This window comes from Engystomops pustulosus, chromosome 9 (genome assembly GCF_040894005.1).
Source record: "Engystomops pustulosus chromosome 9, aEngPut4.maternal, whole genome shotgun sequence".
Classification (NCBI taxonomy): domain Eukaryota; kingdom Metazoa; phylum Chordata; class Amphibia; order Anura; family Leptodactylidae; genus Engystomops; species Engystomops pustulosus.
Genome location: NC_092419.1, coordinates 17720742 through 17735991, shown reverse-complemented (window position 1 = coordinate 17735991; position 15250 = coordinate 17720742). Strand labels below are relative to the sequence as shown.

General features: G+C 51.6%; 1 protein-coding gene across 5 annotated transcripts in view; it reads left to right on the top strand.

Annotated features, from left to right (window-relative positions):
• HDX (highly divergent homeobox) overlaps nt 1-15250 on the top strand; it is a 28832-nt gene that overhangs the window by 561 nt on the left and 13021 nt on the right. For 3 of the 5 annotated variants that reach the window (XM_072123594.1, XM_072123593.1, XM_072123597.1), the window contains exons 2-6: nt 862-972; nt 3177-3323; nt 5069-6181; nt 14255-14308; nt 14994-15140. In XM_072123594.1, coding sequence (XP_071979695.1) covers nt 862-972; nt 3177-3323; nt 5069-6181; nt 14255-14308; nt 14994-15140 — 1572 coding nt within the window. The remainder of the gene's footprint in view (nt 1-861; nt 973-3176; nt 3324-5068; nt 6182-14254; nt 14309-14993; nt 15141-15250) is intronic. The other 2 variants (XM_072123595.1, XM_072123596.1) reach the window with 1 other exon arrangement.

Sequence of the window (15250 nt, the reverse complement as noted above, 5' to 3'; positions counted from 1 at the left end):
GGCAAGAATGTATAAATATATATGCATGTGCAACCTCACGTGACCAGTCCCCATACAGAGGTGCGCCCCCTGTGGAGACACAGAATCAGTCCCTCCCTGGGTGTTATGGAAAAATAATGACATTGTAAAGAAAAATCTATAATGATAAACCAGGGACATTCCTCATCGATCCAAGCACTGTGGTATCTTCATATATCGTAGTCCATAGCCAGTCATTAGACGTGTCACATGCCGCGTAGCCTCAGCGTTACCCTTCACTGGCGCAGACCTAAGGGTGAAGACACACGTGGTGTTTTTAGGCCGTTTTTGGTTTTCAGATCGCATGCGTTTTTGACAGGTTTGACCAATTATCTTAATTCAAACTTGTCAAAAACGCATGCGTTTTTTACGATCTGAAAACGGCCTAAAAACGCCACGTGTGTCTTCACCCTAAGGCTGGCGCCACACATAGCGCTTTGTCTGCGCTTGCAAACGCAGACAAAGTCGCGCCCACTGGGGCGGGCCTCGGCCCGATCACATCGGCGTTTCTATGGAAACGCCTGCGATCGGGAACGAGCCGCCGGTGTTTTGCATGTTTCGGCCCAAAAACGGGTTCAAAACGCAACGGGCCTGGTCTTATGTACATACAAGTCTCGCGCTCCTCATCGCATATGGACAGTTGTCGCAGGACATGACATCTGCAGCAGCCACAGACACTAGATACCGTACAATGGCATCAAAAACAGCGCTAAACGTTTGGGTTATTAAGATCACCTGACGATGACCGTGCCCTTCCCCCCACTGTCTCATCGCCTGTATATCTGAATATAATGTGTTCGCTAGAAATTTCTGCAGAAATAATTTTTCCTTATTCTTCCACAGGGCTGCAGAAAATTTGGAAAGAACATCTGTCCCAGTCGTAAGATGGAGGGAAGCGCGGCCCCAAATGTGGGGGAAGTCACCTCCACCGGGTCTCAGGGATATCAGCCAGAGGTTGGAGTCATTGTATCCTGCATCACATAGCCCTGTAGCGTGATGTTACATTGTATCCACCAAACTGATCCGTCCCAATGAATAAGACACCAGCCCTCTATGTGTCCGCAGAAGAGAGCGCTGCACTCTCTACCAACACTCCCATAAGTAATGACTGCAGCAGCAGGGCATAGGATCAATCTATCGCTCCCGTTATTTGTGGTAATGGGACCCCTGATTGTGAAAATTGTGGGTACCAGGATCCACAATCAGTGTGTTGTCCCCTATTCTACACAGACAGCATCTGAAATATGTATTGTACACCTCACCAAAGTAAATCCTTGTTGAAATCTGTTACTGACTCAAAATTCTCCCCAGATGTCAGTAACATTCCATGCAATCCACACTGGAGAAGAAATCCACATAGGCCGCGGTCACATGTACCACTAGGCGTCCGTTAATAACGCGATGCTAGCGCACAGGGGGCGGTCCTCGGCCCAAACGCACATGCGTTTCCAGGGCCGAACGGACGCCTAGCGGTACGTGTGACCGCGGCCATTGACATCTATAACTGATGTGTAATAATGAGAGATGACACAGGGAAAAGTATTTAACATATGAAGTCAGAGAGGAGCAAAAAGCCATGGAAAGACATGACACCAGCGGAAATCTATCCGTAATTAGAAAGCAATCCCTACACCAAAAGGTGATGCCACATGTCCCGCTTTTGGACCGTTTTAAAGCATGTTTTTCCCAATTATCTTAATTAAAAACTTACAAAAACGAATGTGGTTATTAACGGACAGAAAACGCATGACTAAAAACGCCACGTGTGCCACCACCTTTAGTGATACATAATAAAAGCTACAACAAATGTATCAAAAGGACCACAAAAACATCTCATGATGGGTGACACCAGGGAGCTGTCTCATTACTAGCTCAGGGAGCGTTCACATGTTCAGTTTTTCATATGCAGTTTTCGATGTCCAAACCAGGAGGAGCAGCTGAATCCATTGGCTTCGAAAACTGCATCCAAAAAACTGAGTGTGTCACGGGCCACAAACAACAGAACCATTACCTACTGTTTGTGGCCTATTTGCATTGGTTCAGACACGGGCAGAAATAGGACTTGCTGTATAATTTGTGGACCGGGCAGTCGTCTCACACATGGGGTCGTGTGCTGGATGTTGAAACATCTGCAAAAAGCCTGTGTGTGCATGGCGCCTTATTGTTGTAGCACATACTGATGGCGCTTGTGACAAAAGAAGCAGTGATCACTGCTGGGGCCATAATCCGGAAGCGGAAAGTACATCATGAATCAGCTACGACAAAGACACAGGCCCAAAAACACAGGCAAGGAAAGTAAATCTACTGCTGGAATGTAGGAGGCAATCACCGGACCGGAATCCTATAGAAATCCATAGGAGCCGACAGAACCGTCAGGATGTTGGGAATGGGCCAGAACGATGCAGGACACTGGTGTCTCCATACAGGAGGAGGTGACGTGTACACCGTATTACATACATAGCAGTAATTTAGCATTATTACACATCAGTCATGGACATCTGTGATGTAGATGAGATGTTACCCACATCTGGGGAGAATGTCAGTCAGTGGCCGCTTTGTAATAGATTAACTGAGAACATTTTGCTGACATGTTCAATACTTTTTCCGTCCCAGCGTGCGTATGGCTGTGCTGCTGCACCTGCGCGCCCCCTCCCCCACACACCCCGCTGCGGCTTCTCTGCTGTGTCTTGTATATAGACATCGGAGCAGGTTGTACGGTGCTCACTGCTGACCATATCTCCCAGCTAGGTTCCCAAGAGAGAAACTGCACTAAAAATGACAGAAAAACTAAATATAGCTCTTTGGATGCTGTTGTGATGATGTGGGAAGGCGGCTTTGGTCCGGGTTCACACTTTGTGTTTTGAACTGCAAATGCAGCAGGAGAAAATGAGTGTTCAATTGGGAGGATTCAGCTTAAAGGGGTTATATGGGATCAGAAACAGCGCCCCTCCTGTGCTTAGGCTGCACCTGGTACTGCAGCTCAGTTGTGCTAAAGTGAGTGGAGTTGCAGTACTTCATTCAACCTGTAGACAGGAGGGGAGCTGTACCTTCCCGATTCTTGATCCAAAGATGACTTTGCAGTTTGTTGTTTGGGTGCAAGGGATGTGCTGCCACCACTGATCTGTGTCCCATTGGTCTCCTGTATTTTCCTGTTGCAGATGAACCTGCGCTCGGTGTTCACTGCCGAGCAGCAGAGGATATTGCAGCGATATTATGACAACGGTATGACGAATCAGAGCAAAAGCTGCTTCCAGCTGATATTACAGTGCGCCCAAGAGACAAAGCTGGACTTCAGTGTGGTCAGGGTAGGTGGCCGCAGTCTAAGGAGGGGGGAGGGGGATGTATATTACGAGAGATAACATCCTAGTCGTACTGCAAGGCCTGTTGAAGGGTCGAACATTGACTGCAAAGTGTCTGCCCTCCACTAGGTGGCGCTACAGGCACGGCTTTCTTTTCCTTTTGGGAGCTTTCACACGTTGCGTTTTTGTCTGCGTTTTCATTGTGTTTGAAACACATTACAACAGCTTGTTAACATTACAGTTTACTTTTGTTAACACGATGTTAATGTATAAGTTAACAAACCCGTGTTAACATTGTGTTTGTGATGCATTTTGTAAACACAAATGTTAACAGTAATGTCATTAGGCAAATCACCTCTCCTCAGCAGTTTCAAACACAACCACAACGCAACATGGGAACGCACCATTTCAGATGAAGGCTTCATATAGGGCCCTGTATGGGGGTCAGCATGTACCCCAGGAGTGAACACCAATACTAATAAATCATTTGCAGTCATTGTAAGATCTGCCTTTCAGCTCAGGTGTTACAGAAGGAAACTTATTTATATACAGAGGTAACCTGTCCTGACGTATCACTTCACACAGCTGAGGATTTGTGACAGTTGTCTTTAGCGTAGACAGTCCACAGCAGGGATCTCCCTCTTCTCCTCTTGGTTTGTTGCAGGTTATATGTATCAATCTGAATACCAGAAGTTAGTCTTCACTGGATACAATTGTGATAAATCTTCAGCTGCGAGTATCAGGTCCTACAGACGTGTGTAGCCCCCAGCTGTGTGTATAATGTTCCCCCTTGTACATGTGACTACCTGGTGCCCGTGTGTGAGAACTGACGGCTTCTAGTGTCCCACACCTGGCGCCAGGTACAGGACAGAGCCTGGGAGATGGCACCAGCTGTAGGAGAGCAGGATCTTCCACTTATGTTTTGTTTATTTTGTTAATTTATTTTGCATTCAGATGTTTATAAATATTGCATAAATTTTACATATAGAGTCACATAACAATACAGCAGAATAATGAACATGGCTCTGACCTACATGGCCTTATTCACACTCGTGTGCTCATCTGGACCTGATCCCGGGCGAAAACTACTGCAAGCTCCTCACCTCTCCACTGCAAGACGAGCAACCACACCACAATTCTGTCCAAATATAAGACATGTCCTACTTCATGTGCCCATATCACCGCACTGGGACTACTATTGTGGCCATGAGTTTGCTCCAATTTGTGCGGTCAGGTCACAGCCACAATTCCGTCTTTGGGAATATACAAGATGTTACTCAGGATCTGCACCAGCAGCAGAATAGTGAGTGCAGCTCTGGGGTATAATACAGGATGTAACTCAGGATCAGTACAGGATAAGTAATGTCATGTATGTACACAGTGACTGCACCAGCAGCAGAATAGTGAGTGCAGCTCTGGAGTATAATACAGGATGTAACTCAGGATCAGTACAGGATAAGTAATGTCATGTATGTACACAGTGACTGCACCAGCAGCAGAATAGTGAGTGCAGCTCTGGGTATAATACAGGATGTAACTCAGGATCAGTACAGGATAAGTAATGTCATGTATGTACACAGTGACTGCACCAGCAGAATAGTGAGTGCAGCTCTGTATAATACAGGATAAGTAACAGGCATTCTAAATAGACCACGTTTCCTCCATTCACTGAAGCAGAATGTTTTATCCTGTATACATTGTATGTTGCTCTATATCTTATGGTAATTATTGTGTCTCCTTTCTCTCCACAGACCTGGGTGGGCAACAAGAGAAGGAAGATGAGCAGTAAGAGTTATGTGGAGACTGGAGGGCAGCTTCAGGGTTCAGTCTCTAATTCACCATCACGCCCCCAAGAGGCCACTGTGAGAAATGTGCCAAATATCCCCCGCCCCCAGCAGCCCCCAAGGACTTCCTCTGGTGGGGACCTCATTATGACTTGTGTGTACAGTCCAGGTAACTCCTCTGCTAGAGTGGGGAGCACAGCACAGACCACCACTCCCAAGGCCGATCTGCTAAAGCCCACCCTGCAGAGGGCGCCGGTTAGGGTTGAGGCGGACTATCACAAGCTGCAGGCTCCGGTGCTGCGGCAAGCTCCGGTGGTCAAGACCTCCATGACGCCCATCGATGACAAGACTGTGGTTCTTCCTCGTCAGCAGAATGTGACAAACACAACCAACTCCCTGTACGTCGCCAAGAAAACGTTTGTAGGGTCCGCACAGATGATTGAGAGAATTGCCCCTCCAAAGACAATGACTTGGCCCGTGAAAAATGTAGCTGACCCTCCTGGGGGGCAGAGGATGCACAAGCCCGAGCAGCCGAGCCTCAGCCCTGTCCCCCATCTGTCCAGCGGGCAGCGGCCTAGAGACTCGGCCTGTGGTCTGAAGAACCTGGAGATCCGGGACGTCTTCTCCTTGGCCACGGGGGAGCACTCGTCCAGGACGCTGTGCGCCGGATTGGAGGAGAGGTCACGGCCCCCAGAATCCAACTGCTTCTCCATTGCCATGGAGACAGGCGATGTCAACGACGAATACGCCCGCGAGGAAGAGCTGGCATCTATGGGGGCGCAGAACCAGCTCTGCTCACGGTTTAGGGAAAGCAACAGTTCACCGCGCGAAAACCGGGCAGCACTGTCCCCCCTCCCTGTCCGGACAGCAAGTGCCAAAATCCTACACCCCAACCCCAGAGAACCCACAGAGAATACAATGTATCACAGCAATGACTTCTACCTGCCCCTCAATACCTCAGCACACAACACAAGCAGCACACAATACCCCGGGCACAGCGCCCCCCGCAGCAGCCTGCACCGACACTACAGCATGGCACCCCAGCCCGCAGGAGTCGCCCCCAACCCAAACAACTACCAGGTAAGGAATGAGGTGGAGCAGGGTCCCAGCAGCACAGAGTATGTCAGGAGAGGAGGGCACTGATCTGGTGGGGGGTCACAGACTGTTAGTTATATAGTATGAGGAGGGGGGTCTCCAGCAGCACAGAGTATGTCAGGAGAGGGGGGCACTGATCTGGTGGGGGGTCACAGACTGTTAGTTATATAGTATGAGGAGCAGATCCCCAGCAGCACAGAGTATGTCAGGAGAGGAGGGCACTGATCTGGTGGGGGGGTCACAGACTGTTAGTTATATAGTATGAGGAGGGGGGTCCCCAGCAGCACAGAGTATGTCAGGAGAAGGGGGACTGATCTGGTGGGGGGGTTACAGACTGTTAGTTATATAGTATGAGGAGCAGGACCCCAGCAGCACAGAGTATGTCAGGAGAGGGGGGCACTGATCTGGTGGGGGGTCACAGACTGTTAGTTATATAGTATGAGGAGCAGGACCCCAGCAGCACAGAGTATGTCAGGAGAGGAGGGCACTGATCTGGTGGGGGGTCACAGACTGTTAGTTATATAGTATGAGGAGCAGGACCCCAGCAGCACAGAGTATGTCAGGAGAGGGGGGCACTGATCTGGTGGGGGGTCACAGACTGTTAGTTATATAGTATGAGGAGGGGGGTCTCCAGCAGCACAGAGTATTTCAGGAGAGGGGGCCACTGATCTGGTGGGGGGGTCACAGACTGTTAGTTATATAGTATGAGGAGCAGGTCCCAGCAGCACAGAGTATGTCAGGAGAGGAGGGCACTGATCTGGTGGGGGGTCACAGACTGATAGTTATATAGCACGAGGAGGGGGGTCCCAGCAGCACAGAGTATGTCAGGAGAGGAGGGCACTGATCTGGTGGGGGGTCACAGACTGATAGTTATATAGTATGAGGAGCAGGTCCCAGCAGCACAGAGTATGTCAGGAGAGGGGGGCACTGATCTGGTGGGGGGTCACAGACTGATAGTTATATAGCACGAGGAGGGGGGTCCCAGCAGCACAGAGTATGTCAGGAGAGGAGGGCACTGATCTGGTGGGGGGTCACAGACTGATAGTTATATAGTATGAGGAGCAGGTCCCAGCAGCACAGAGTATGTCAGGAGAGGAGGGCACTGATCTGGTGGGGGGTCACAGACTGTTAGTTATATAGTATGAGGAGCAGGTCCCCAGCAGCACAGAGTATGTCAGGAGAGGAGGGCACTGATCTGGTGGGGGGGTCACAGACTGTTAGTTATATAGTATGAGGAGCAGGTCCCAGCAGCACAGAGTATGTCAGGAGAGGAGGGCACTGATCTGGTGGGGGGGTCACAGACTGTTAGTTATATAGTATGAGGAGGGGGGTCCCAGCAGCACAGAGTATGTCAGGAGAGGAGGGCACTGATCTGGTGGGGGGTCACAGACTGTTAGTTATATAGTATGAGGAGCAGGTCCCCAGCAGCACAGAGTATGTCAGGAGAGGGGGGCACTGATCTGGTGGGGGGTCACAGACTGTTAGTTATATAGTATGAGGAGCAGGTCCCCAGCAGCACAGAGTATGTCAGGAGAGGGGGGCACTGATATGGTGGGGGGTCACAGACTGTTAGTTATATAGTATGAGGAGGGGGGTCTCCAGCAGCACAGAGTATGTCAGGAGAGGGGGGGGGGGGTCACAGACTGTTAGTTATATAGTATGAGGAGGGGGGTCCCAGCACCACAGAGTATGTCAGGAGAGGAGGGCACTGATCTGGTGGGGGGTCACAGACTGTTAGTTATATAGTATGAGGAGGGGGGTCTCCAGCAGCACAGAGTATGTCAGGAGAGGGGGGGGGGGGGTCACAGACTGTTAGTTATATAGTATGAGGAGGGGGGTCCCAGCACCACAGAGTATGTCAGGAGAGGAGGGCACTGATCTGGTGGGGGGTCACAGACTGTTAGTTATATAGTATGAGGAGCAGGACCCCAGCAGCACAGAGTATGTCAGGAGAGGAGGGCACTGATCTGGTGGGGGGTCACAGACTGTTAGTTATATAGTATGAGGAGCAGGTCCCCAGCAGCACAGAGTATGTCAGGAGAGGGGGGCACTGATCTGGTGGGGGGTCACAGACTGTTAGTTATATAGTATGAGGAGGGGGGTCCCCAGCAGCACAGAGTATGTCAGGAGAGGAGGGCACTGATCTGGTGGGGGGTCACAGACTGTTAGTTATATAGTATGAGGAGGGGGGTCCCAGCAGCACAGAGTATGTCAGGAGAGGGGGGCACTGATCTGGTGGGGGGTCACAGACTGTTAGTTATATAGTATGAGGAGCAGGTCTCCAGCAGCACAGAGTATGTCAGGAGAGGAGGGCACTGATCTGGTGGGGGGGTCACAGACTGTTAGTTATATAGTATGATGAGGGGGGTCCCCAGCAGCACAGAGTATGTCAGGAGAGGAGGGCACTGATCTGGTGGGGGGTCACAGACTGTTAGTTATATAGTATGAGGAGGGGGGTCCCCAGCAGCACAGAGTATGTCAGGAGAGGAGGGCACTGATCTGGTGGGGGGGTCACAGACTGTTAGTTATATAGTATGAGGAGGGGGGTCCCCAGCAGCACAGAGTATGTCAGGAGAGGAGGGCACTGATCTGGTGGGGGGGTCACAGACTGTTAGTTATATAGTATGATGAGGGGGGTCCCCAGCAGCACAGAGTATGTCAGGAGAGGAGGGCACTGATCTGGTGGGGGGGTCACAGACTGTTAGTTATATAGTATGAGGAGCAGGTCCCAGCAGCACAGAGTATGTCAGGAGAGGGGGGCACTGATCTGGTGGGGGGGTCACAGGCTGTTAGTTATATAGTATGAGGAGGGGGGTCTCCAGCAGCACAGAGTATGTCAGGAGAGGGGGGCACTGATCTGGTGGGGGGTCACAGACTGTTAGTTATATAGTATGAGGAGGGGGTTCCTAGCAGCACAGAGTATGTCAGGAGAGGAGGGCACTGATCTGGTGGGGGGGGGGGGGGTCACAGACTGTTAGTTATATAGTATGATGAGGGGGGTCCCCAGCAGCACAGAGTATGTCAGGAGAGGAGGGCACTGATCTGGTGGGGGGTCACAGACTGTTAGTTATATAGTATGAGGAGGGGGGTCCCCAGCAGCACAGAGTATGTCAGGAGAGGGGGGCACTGATCTGGTGGGGGGGGTCACAGACTGTTAGTTATATAGTATGAGGAGGGGGGTCTCCAGCAGCACAGAGTATGTCAGGAGAGGGGGGCACTGATCTGGTGGGGGGGGTCACAGACTGTTAGTTATATAGTATGAGGAGCAGGTCCCAGCAGCACAGAGTATGTCAGGAGAGGAGGGCACTGATCTGGTGGGGGGTCACAGACTGTTAGTTATATAGTATGAGGAGGGGGGGTCTCCAGCAGCACAGAGTATGTCAGGAGAGGGGGGCACTGATCTGGTGGGGGGGTCACAGACTGTTAGTTATATAGTATGAGGAGGGGGGTCTCCAGCAGCACAGAGTATGTCAGGAGAGGGGGGGGGGGTCACAGACTGTTAGTTATATAGTATGAGGAGGGGGGTCTCCAGCAGCACAGAGTATGTCAGGAGAGGAGGGCACTGATCTGGTGGGGGGGTCACAGACTGTTAGTTATATAGTATGATGAGGGGGGTCCCCAGCAGCACAGAGTATGTCAGGAGAGGAGGGCACTGATCTGGTGGGGGGGTCACAGACTGTTAGTTATATAGTATGAGGAGCAGGTCCCAGCAGCACAGAGTATGTCAGGAGAGGAGGGCACTGATCTGGTGGGGGGGGGTCACAGGCTGTTAGTTATATAGTATGAGGAGGGGGGTCTCCAGCAGCACAGAGTATGTCAGGAGAGGGGGGCACTGATCTGGTGGGGGGGGGGGGGGGGGGTCACAGACTGTTAGTTATATAGTATGAGGAGGGGGTCCCAGCAGCACAGAGTATGTCAGGAGAGGGGGGCACTGATCTGGTGGGGGGTCACAGACTGTTAGTTATATAGTATGAGGAGCAGGTCCCCAGCAGCACAGAGTATGTCAGGAGAGGGGGGCACTGATCTGGTGGGGGGTCACAGACTGTTAGTTATATAGTATGAGGAGGGGGGTCCCCAGCAGCACAGAGTATGTCAGGAGAGGAGGGCACTGATCTGGTGGGGGGTCACAGACTGTTAGTTATATAGTATGAGGAGGGGGGTCCCCAGCAGCACAGAGTATGTCAGGAGAGGGGGGCACTGATCTGGTGGGAGGTCACAGACTGTTAGTTATATAGTATGAGGAGCAGGTCCCCAGCAGCACAGAGTATGTCAGGAGAGGAGGGCACTGATCTGGTGGGGGGTCACAGACTGTTAGTTATATAGTATGAGGAGGGGGGTCTCCAGCAGCACAGAGTATGTCAGGAGAGGGGGGCACTGATCTGGTGGGGGGGTCACAGGCTGTTAGTTATATAGTATGAGGAGGGGGGTCCCCAGCAGCACAGAGTATGTCAGGAGAGGAGGGCACTGATCTGGTGGGGGGTCACAGGCTGTTAGTTATATAGTATGAGGAGGGGGGTCCCTAGCAGCACAGAGTATGTCAGGAGAGGAGGGCACTGATCTGGTGGGGGGTCACAGACTGTTAGTTATATAGTATGAGGAGCAGGTCTCCAGCAGCACAGAGTATGTCAGGAGAGGGGGGCACTGATCTGGTGGGGGGGTCACAGGCTGTTAGTTATATAGTATGAGGAGGGGGGTCTCCAGCAGCACAGAGTATGTCAGGAGAGGGGGGGGGGGGTCACAGGCTGTTAGTTATATAGTATGAGGAGGGGGGTCTCCAGCAGCACAGAGTATGTCAGGAGAGGGGGGCACTGATCTGGTGGGGGGTCACAGACTGTTAGTTATATAGTATGAGGAGGGGGTCCCTAGCAGCACAGAGTATGTCAGGAGAGGAGGGCACTGATCTGGTGGGGGGTCACAGACTGTTAGTTATATAGTATGAGGAGGGGGGTCCCAGCAGCACAGAGTATGTCAGGAGAGGAGGGCACTGATGTGGTGGGGGGGTCACAGACTGTTAGTTATATAGTATGAGGAGCAGGACCCCAGCAGCACAGAGTATGTCAGGAGAGGAGGGCACTGATCTGGTGGGGGGTCATAGACTGTTAGTTATATAGTATGAGGAGCAGGTCCCCAGCAGCACAGAGTATGTCAGGAGAGGAGGGCACTGATCTGGTGGGGGGTCACAGACTGTTAGTTATATAGTATGAGGAGCAGGTCCCAGCAGCACAGAGTATGTCAGGAGAGGGGGGCACTGATCTGGTGGGGGGGTCACAGACTGTTAGTTATATAGTATGATGAGGGGGGTCCCCAGCAGCACAGAGTATGTCAGGAGAGGGGGGCACTGATCTGGTGGGGGGGTCACAGGCTGTTAGTTATATAGTATGAGGAGGGGGGTCTCCAGCAGCACAGAGTATGTCAGGAGAGGGGGGGGGGGGGGTCACAGGCTGTTAGTTATATAGTATGAGGAGGGGGGTCTCCAGCAGCACAGAGTATGTCAGGAGAGGGGGGCACTGATCTGGTGGGGGGGGGGTCACAGACTGTTAGTTATATAGTATGAGGAGCAGGTCCCAGCAGCACAGAGTATGTCAGGAGAGGGGGGCACTGATCTGGTGGGGGGGTCACAGACTGTTAGTTATATAGTATGATGAGGGGGGTCCCCAGCAGCACAGAGTATGTCAGGAGAGGAGGGCACTGATCTGGTGGGGGGGGTCACAGACTGTTAGTTATATAGTATGAGGAGGGGGGTCTCCAGCAGCACAGAGTATGTCAGGAGAGGGGGGCACTGATCTGGTGGGGGGGTCACAGGCTGTTAGTTATATAGTATGAGGAGCAGGTCCCAGCAGCACAGAGTATGTCAGGAGAGGAGGGCACTGATATGGTGGGGGTCACAGACTGTTAGTTATATAGTATGAGGAGGGGGGTCTCTAGCAGCACAGAGTATGTCAGGAGAGGGGGGGGGGGGTCACAGGCTGTTAGTTATATAGTATGAGGAGGGGGGTCTCCAGCAGCACAGAGTATGTCAGGAGAGGGGGGCACTGATCTGGTGGGGGGTCACAGACTGTTAGTTATATAGTATGAGGAGGGGGTCCCCAGCAGCACAGAGTATGTCAGGAGAGGAGGGCACTGATCTGGTGGGGGGTCACAGACTGTTAGTTATATAGTATGAGGAGCAGGTCCCCAGCAGCACAGAGTATGTCAGGAGAGGGGGGCACTGATCTGGTGGGGGGGTCACAGACTGTTAGTTATATAGTATGATGAGGGGGGTCCCCAGCAGCACAGAGTATGTCAGGAGAGGGGGGCACTGATCTGGTGGGGGGGTCACAGGCTGTTAGTTATATAGTATGAGGAGGGGGGTCTCCAGCAGCACAGAGTATGTCAGGAGAGGGGGGGGGGTCACAGGCTGTTAGTTATATAGTATGAGGAGGGGGGTCTCCAGCAGCACAGAGTATGTCAGGAGAGGGGGGCACTGATCTGGTGGGGGGGTCACAGACTGTTAGTTATATAGTATGAGGAGCAGGTCCCAGCAGCACAGAGTATGTCAGGAGAGGGGGGCACTGATCTGGTGGGGGGGTCACAGACTGTTAGTTATATAGTATGATGAGGGGGGTCCCCAGCAGCACAGAGTATGTCAGGAGAGGAGGGCACTGATCTGGTGGGGGGTCACAGACTGTTAGTTATATAGTATGAGGAGGGGGGTCCCCAGCAGCACAGAGTATGTCAGGAGAGGAGGGCACTGATCTGGTGGGGGGTCACAGGCTGTTAGTTATATAGTATGAGGAGGGGGGTCTCCAGCAGCACAGAGTATGTCAGGAGAGGAGGGCACTGATCTGGTGGGGGGGTCACAGACTGTTAGTTATATAGTATGAGGAGGGGGGTCTCCAGCAGCACAGAGTATGTCAGGAGAGGGGGGCACTGATCTGGTGGGGGGTCACAGACTGTTAGTTATATAGTATGAGGAGGGGGTCCCCAGCAGCACAGAGTATGTCAGGAGAGGGGGGCACTGATCTGGTGGGGGGTCACAGACTGTTAGTTATATAGTATGAGGAGCAGGTCCCCAGCAGCACAGAGTATGTCAGGAGAGGGGGGCACTGATCTGGTGGGGGGTCACAGACTGTTAGTTATATAGTATGATGAGGGGGGTCCCCAGCAGCACAGAGTATGTCAGGAGAGGAGGGCACTGATCTGGTGGGGGGTCACAGACTGTTAGTTATATAGTATGATGAGGGGGGTCCCCAGCAGCACAGAGTATGTCAGGAGAGGGGGGCACTGATCTGGTGGGGGGTCACAGACTGTTAGTTATATAGTATGAGGAGCAGGTCCCAGCAGCACAGAGTATGTCAGGAGAGGAGGGCACTGATCTGGTGGGGGGGTCACAGACTGTTAGTTATATAGTATGAGGAGCAGGTCCCAGCAGCACAGAGTATGTCAGGAGAGGGGGGCACTGATCTGGTGGGGGGGGTCACAGACTGTTAGTTATATAGTATGAGGAGCAGGTCCCAGCAGCACAGAGTATGTCAGGAGAGGGGGGCACTGATCTGGTGGGGGGGGTCACAGACTGTTAGTTATATAGTATGATGAGGGGGGTCCCCAGCAGCACAGAGTATGTCAGGAGAGGAGGGCACTGATCTGGTGGGGGGGTCACAGACTGTTAGTTATATAGTATGAGGAGGGGGGTCTCCAGCAGCACAGAGTATGTCAGGAGAGGGGGGCACTGATCTGGTGGGGGGGTCACAGACTGTTAGTTATATAGTATGAGGAGCAGGTCCCAGCAGCACAGAGTATGTCAGGAGAGGGGGGCACTGATCTGGTGGGGGGGGTCACAGACTGTTAGTTATATAGTATGATGAGGGGGGTCCCCAGCAGCACAGAGTATGTCAGGAGAGGAGGGCACTGATCTGGTGGGGGGTCACAGACTGATAGTTATATAGTATGAGGAGCAGGTCCCAGCAGCACAGAGTATGTCAGAGGAGTTTGGGGTTAGTTTTGAGTTCTTGGGGTACATTTCACATATTTGCCCCTGTCCCCCGTGTCTGGGGGTGTAACTTGTGCCTTTCTCTGCAGATATCAGGAAACCTCACCGTGCCTTGGATCACTGAATGTTCACGGAAAAGAACAGTGAGTGAGTTTAATTCAGTAATACTAGTGCCCCCAAATGATGAGCTGTGTCCTGGTGCTACCCCCCCCCCCCTTCCAATCCTCAGCACTACCCCTGTACTGGGATGGGCCCCTGTACATGGCGCTGTATGAGTTGTGTATGTTTCCCCAATTCATACACCAAATATATGCACTAGGGCCACCCAAAATATGAATACAGAGAGGTCACATAACCCCCTGACTGCTGTAGTATTTAACTACATGTGTGCTACAGAGGACATGAGCTATTGAGCAGTTCAGTGTACAGAGCACAGCAGTGTGAGGACATTCCCAGTGCACTTGAAGAATCTACAATCCTGGAACATAAATCCATATAGAACAGTCCTGCTGCTGCTAACTACTTACACTGATTACATGTCTCTCCAGGTCCAATACATAACACTGGCTGCAGAAAGCACAGAGCACAGCAGTGTTAGGACTTTACCCCAGTGCACTTGTAGAAGCCACAATTCTGGAATATAAAATGTAAACTGTATTATTGAGTTTACCACCTACAAGACTGGACTGGATACCTGGCATCACATGATCAGATACATTGTCTCATTATGTTATACAGGGAGGAGTTGTATGTCATGTATCTGTTACTGTGTTAGTGACAGTTCACACTCTAGAATCTCATGTAATCACTTACCTGCCATTCCCTCAGCTCCAGGACCGCACACAGTTCAGTGACCATGACCTCGCCATGCTGAAGAAGTACTGGGACAACGGCATGACCAGCCTGGGCTCCGTGTGCCGCGAGAAGATCGAAGCCGTGGCCTCCGAGCTCAATGTGGACTGTGAGATAGTGAGGGTAAGTGACCAAGGTGGGTGACACAGCCATCATCATGTGATATTATCATCATATACACAGAGAGCAGTATTATAGTAATTATATTCTTGTACATAGGGGGCAGTATTATA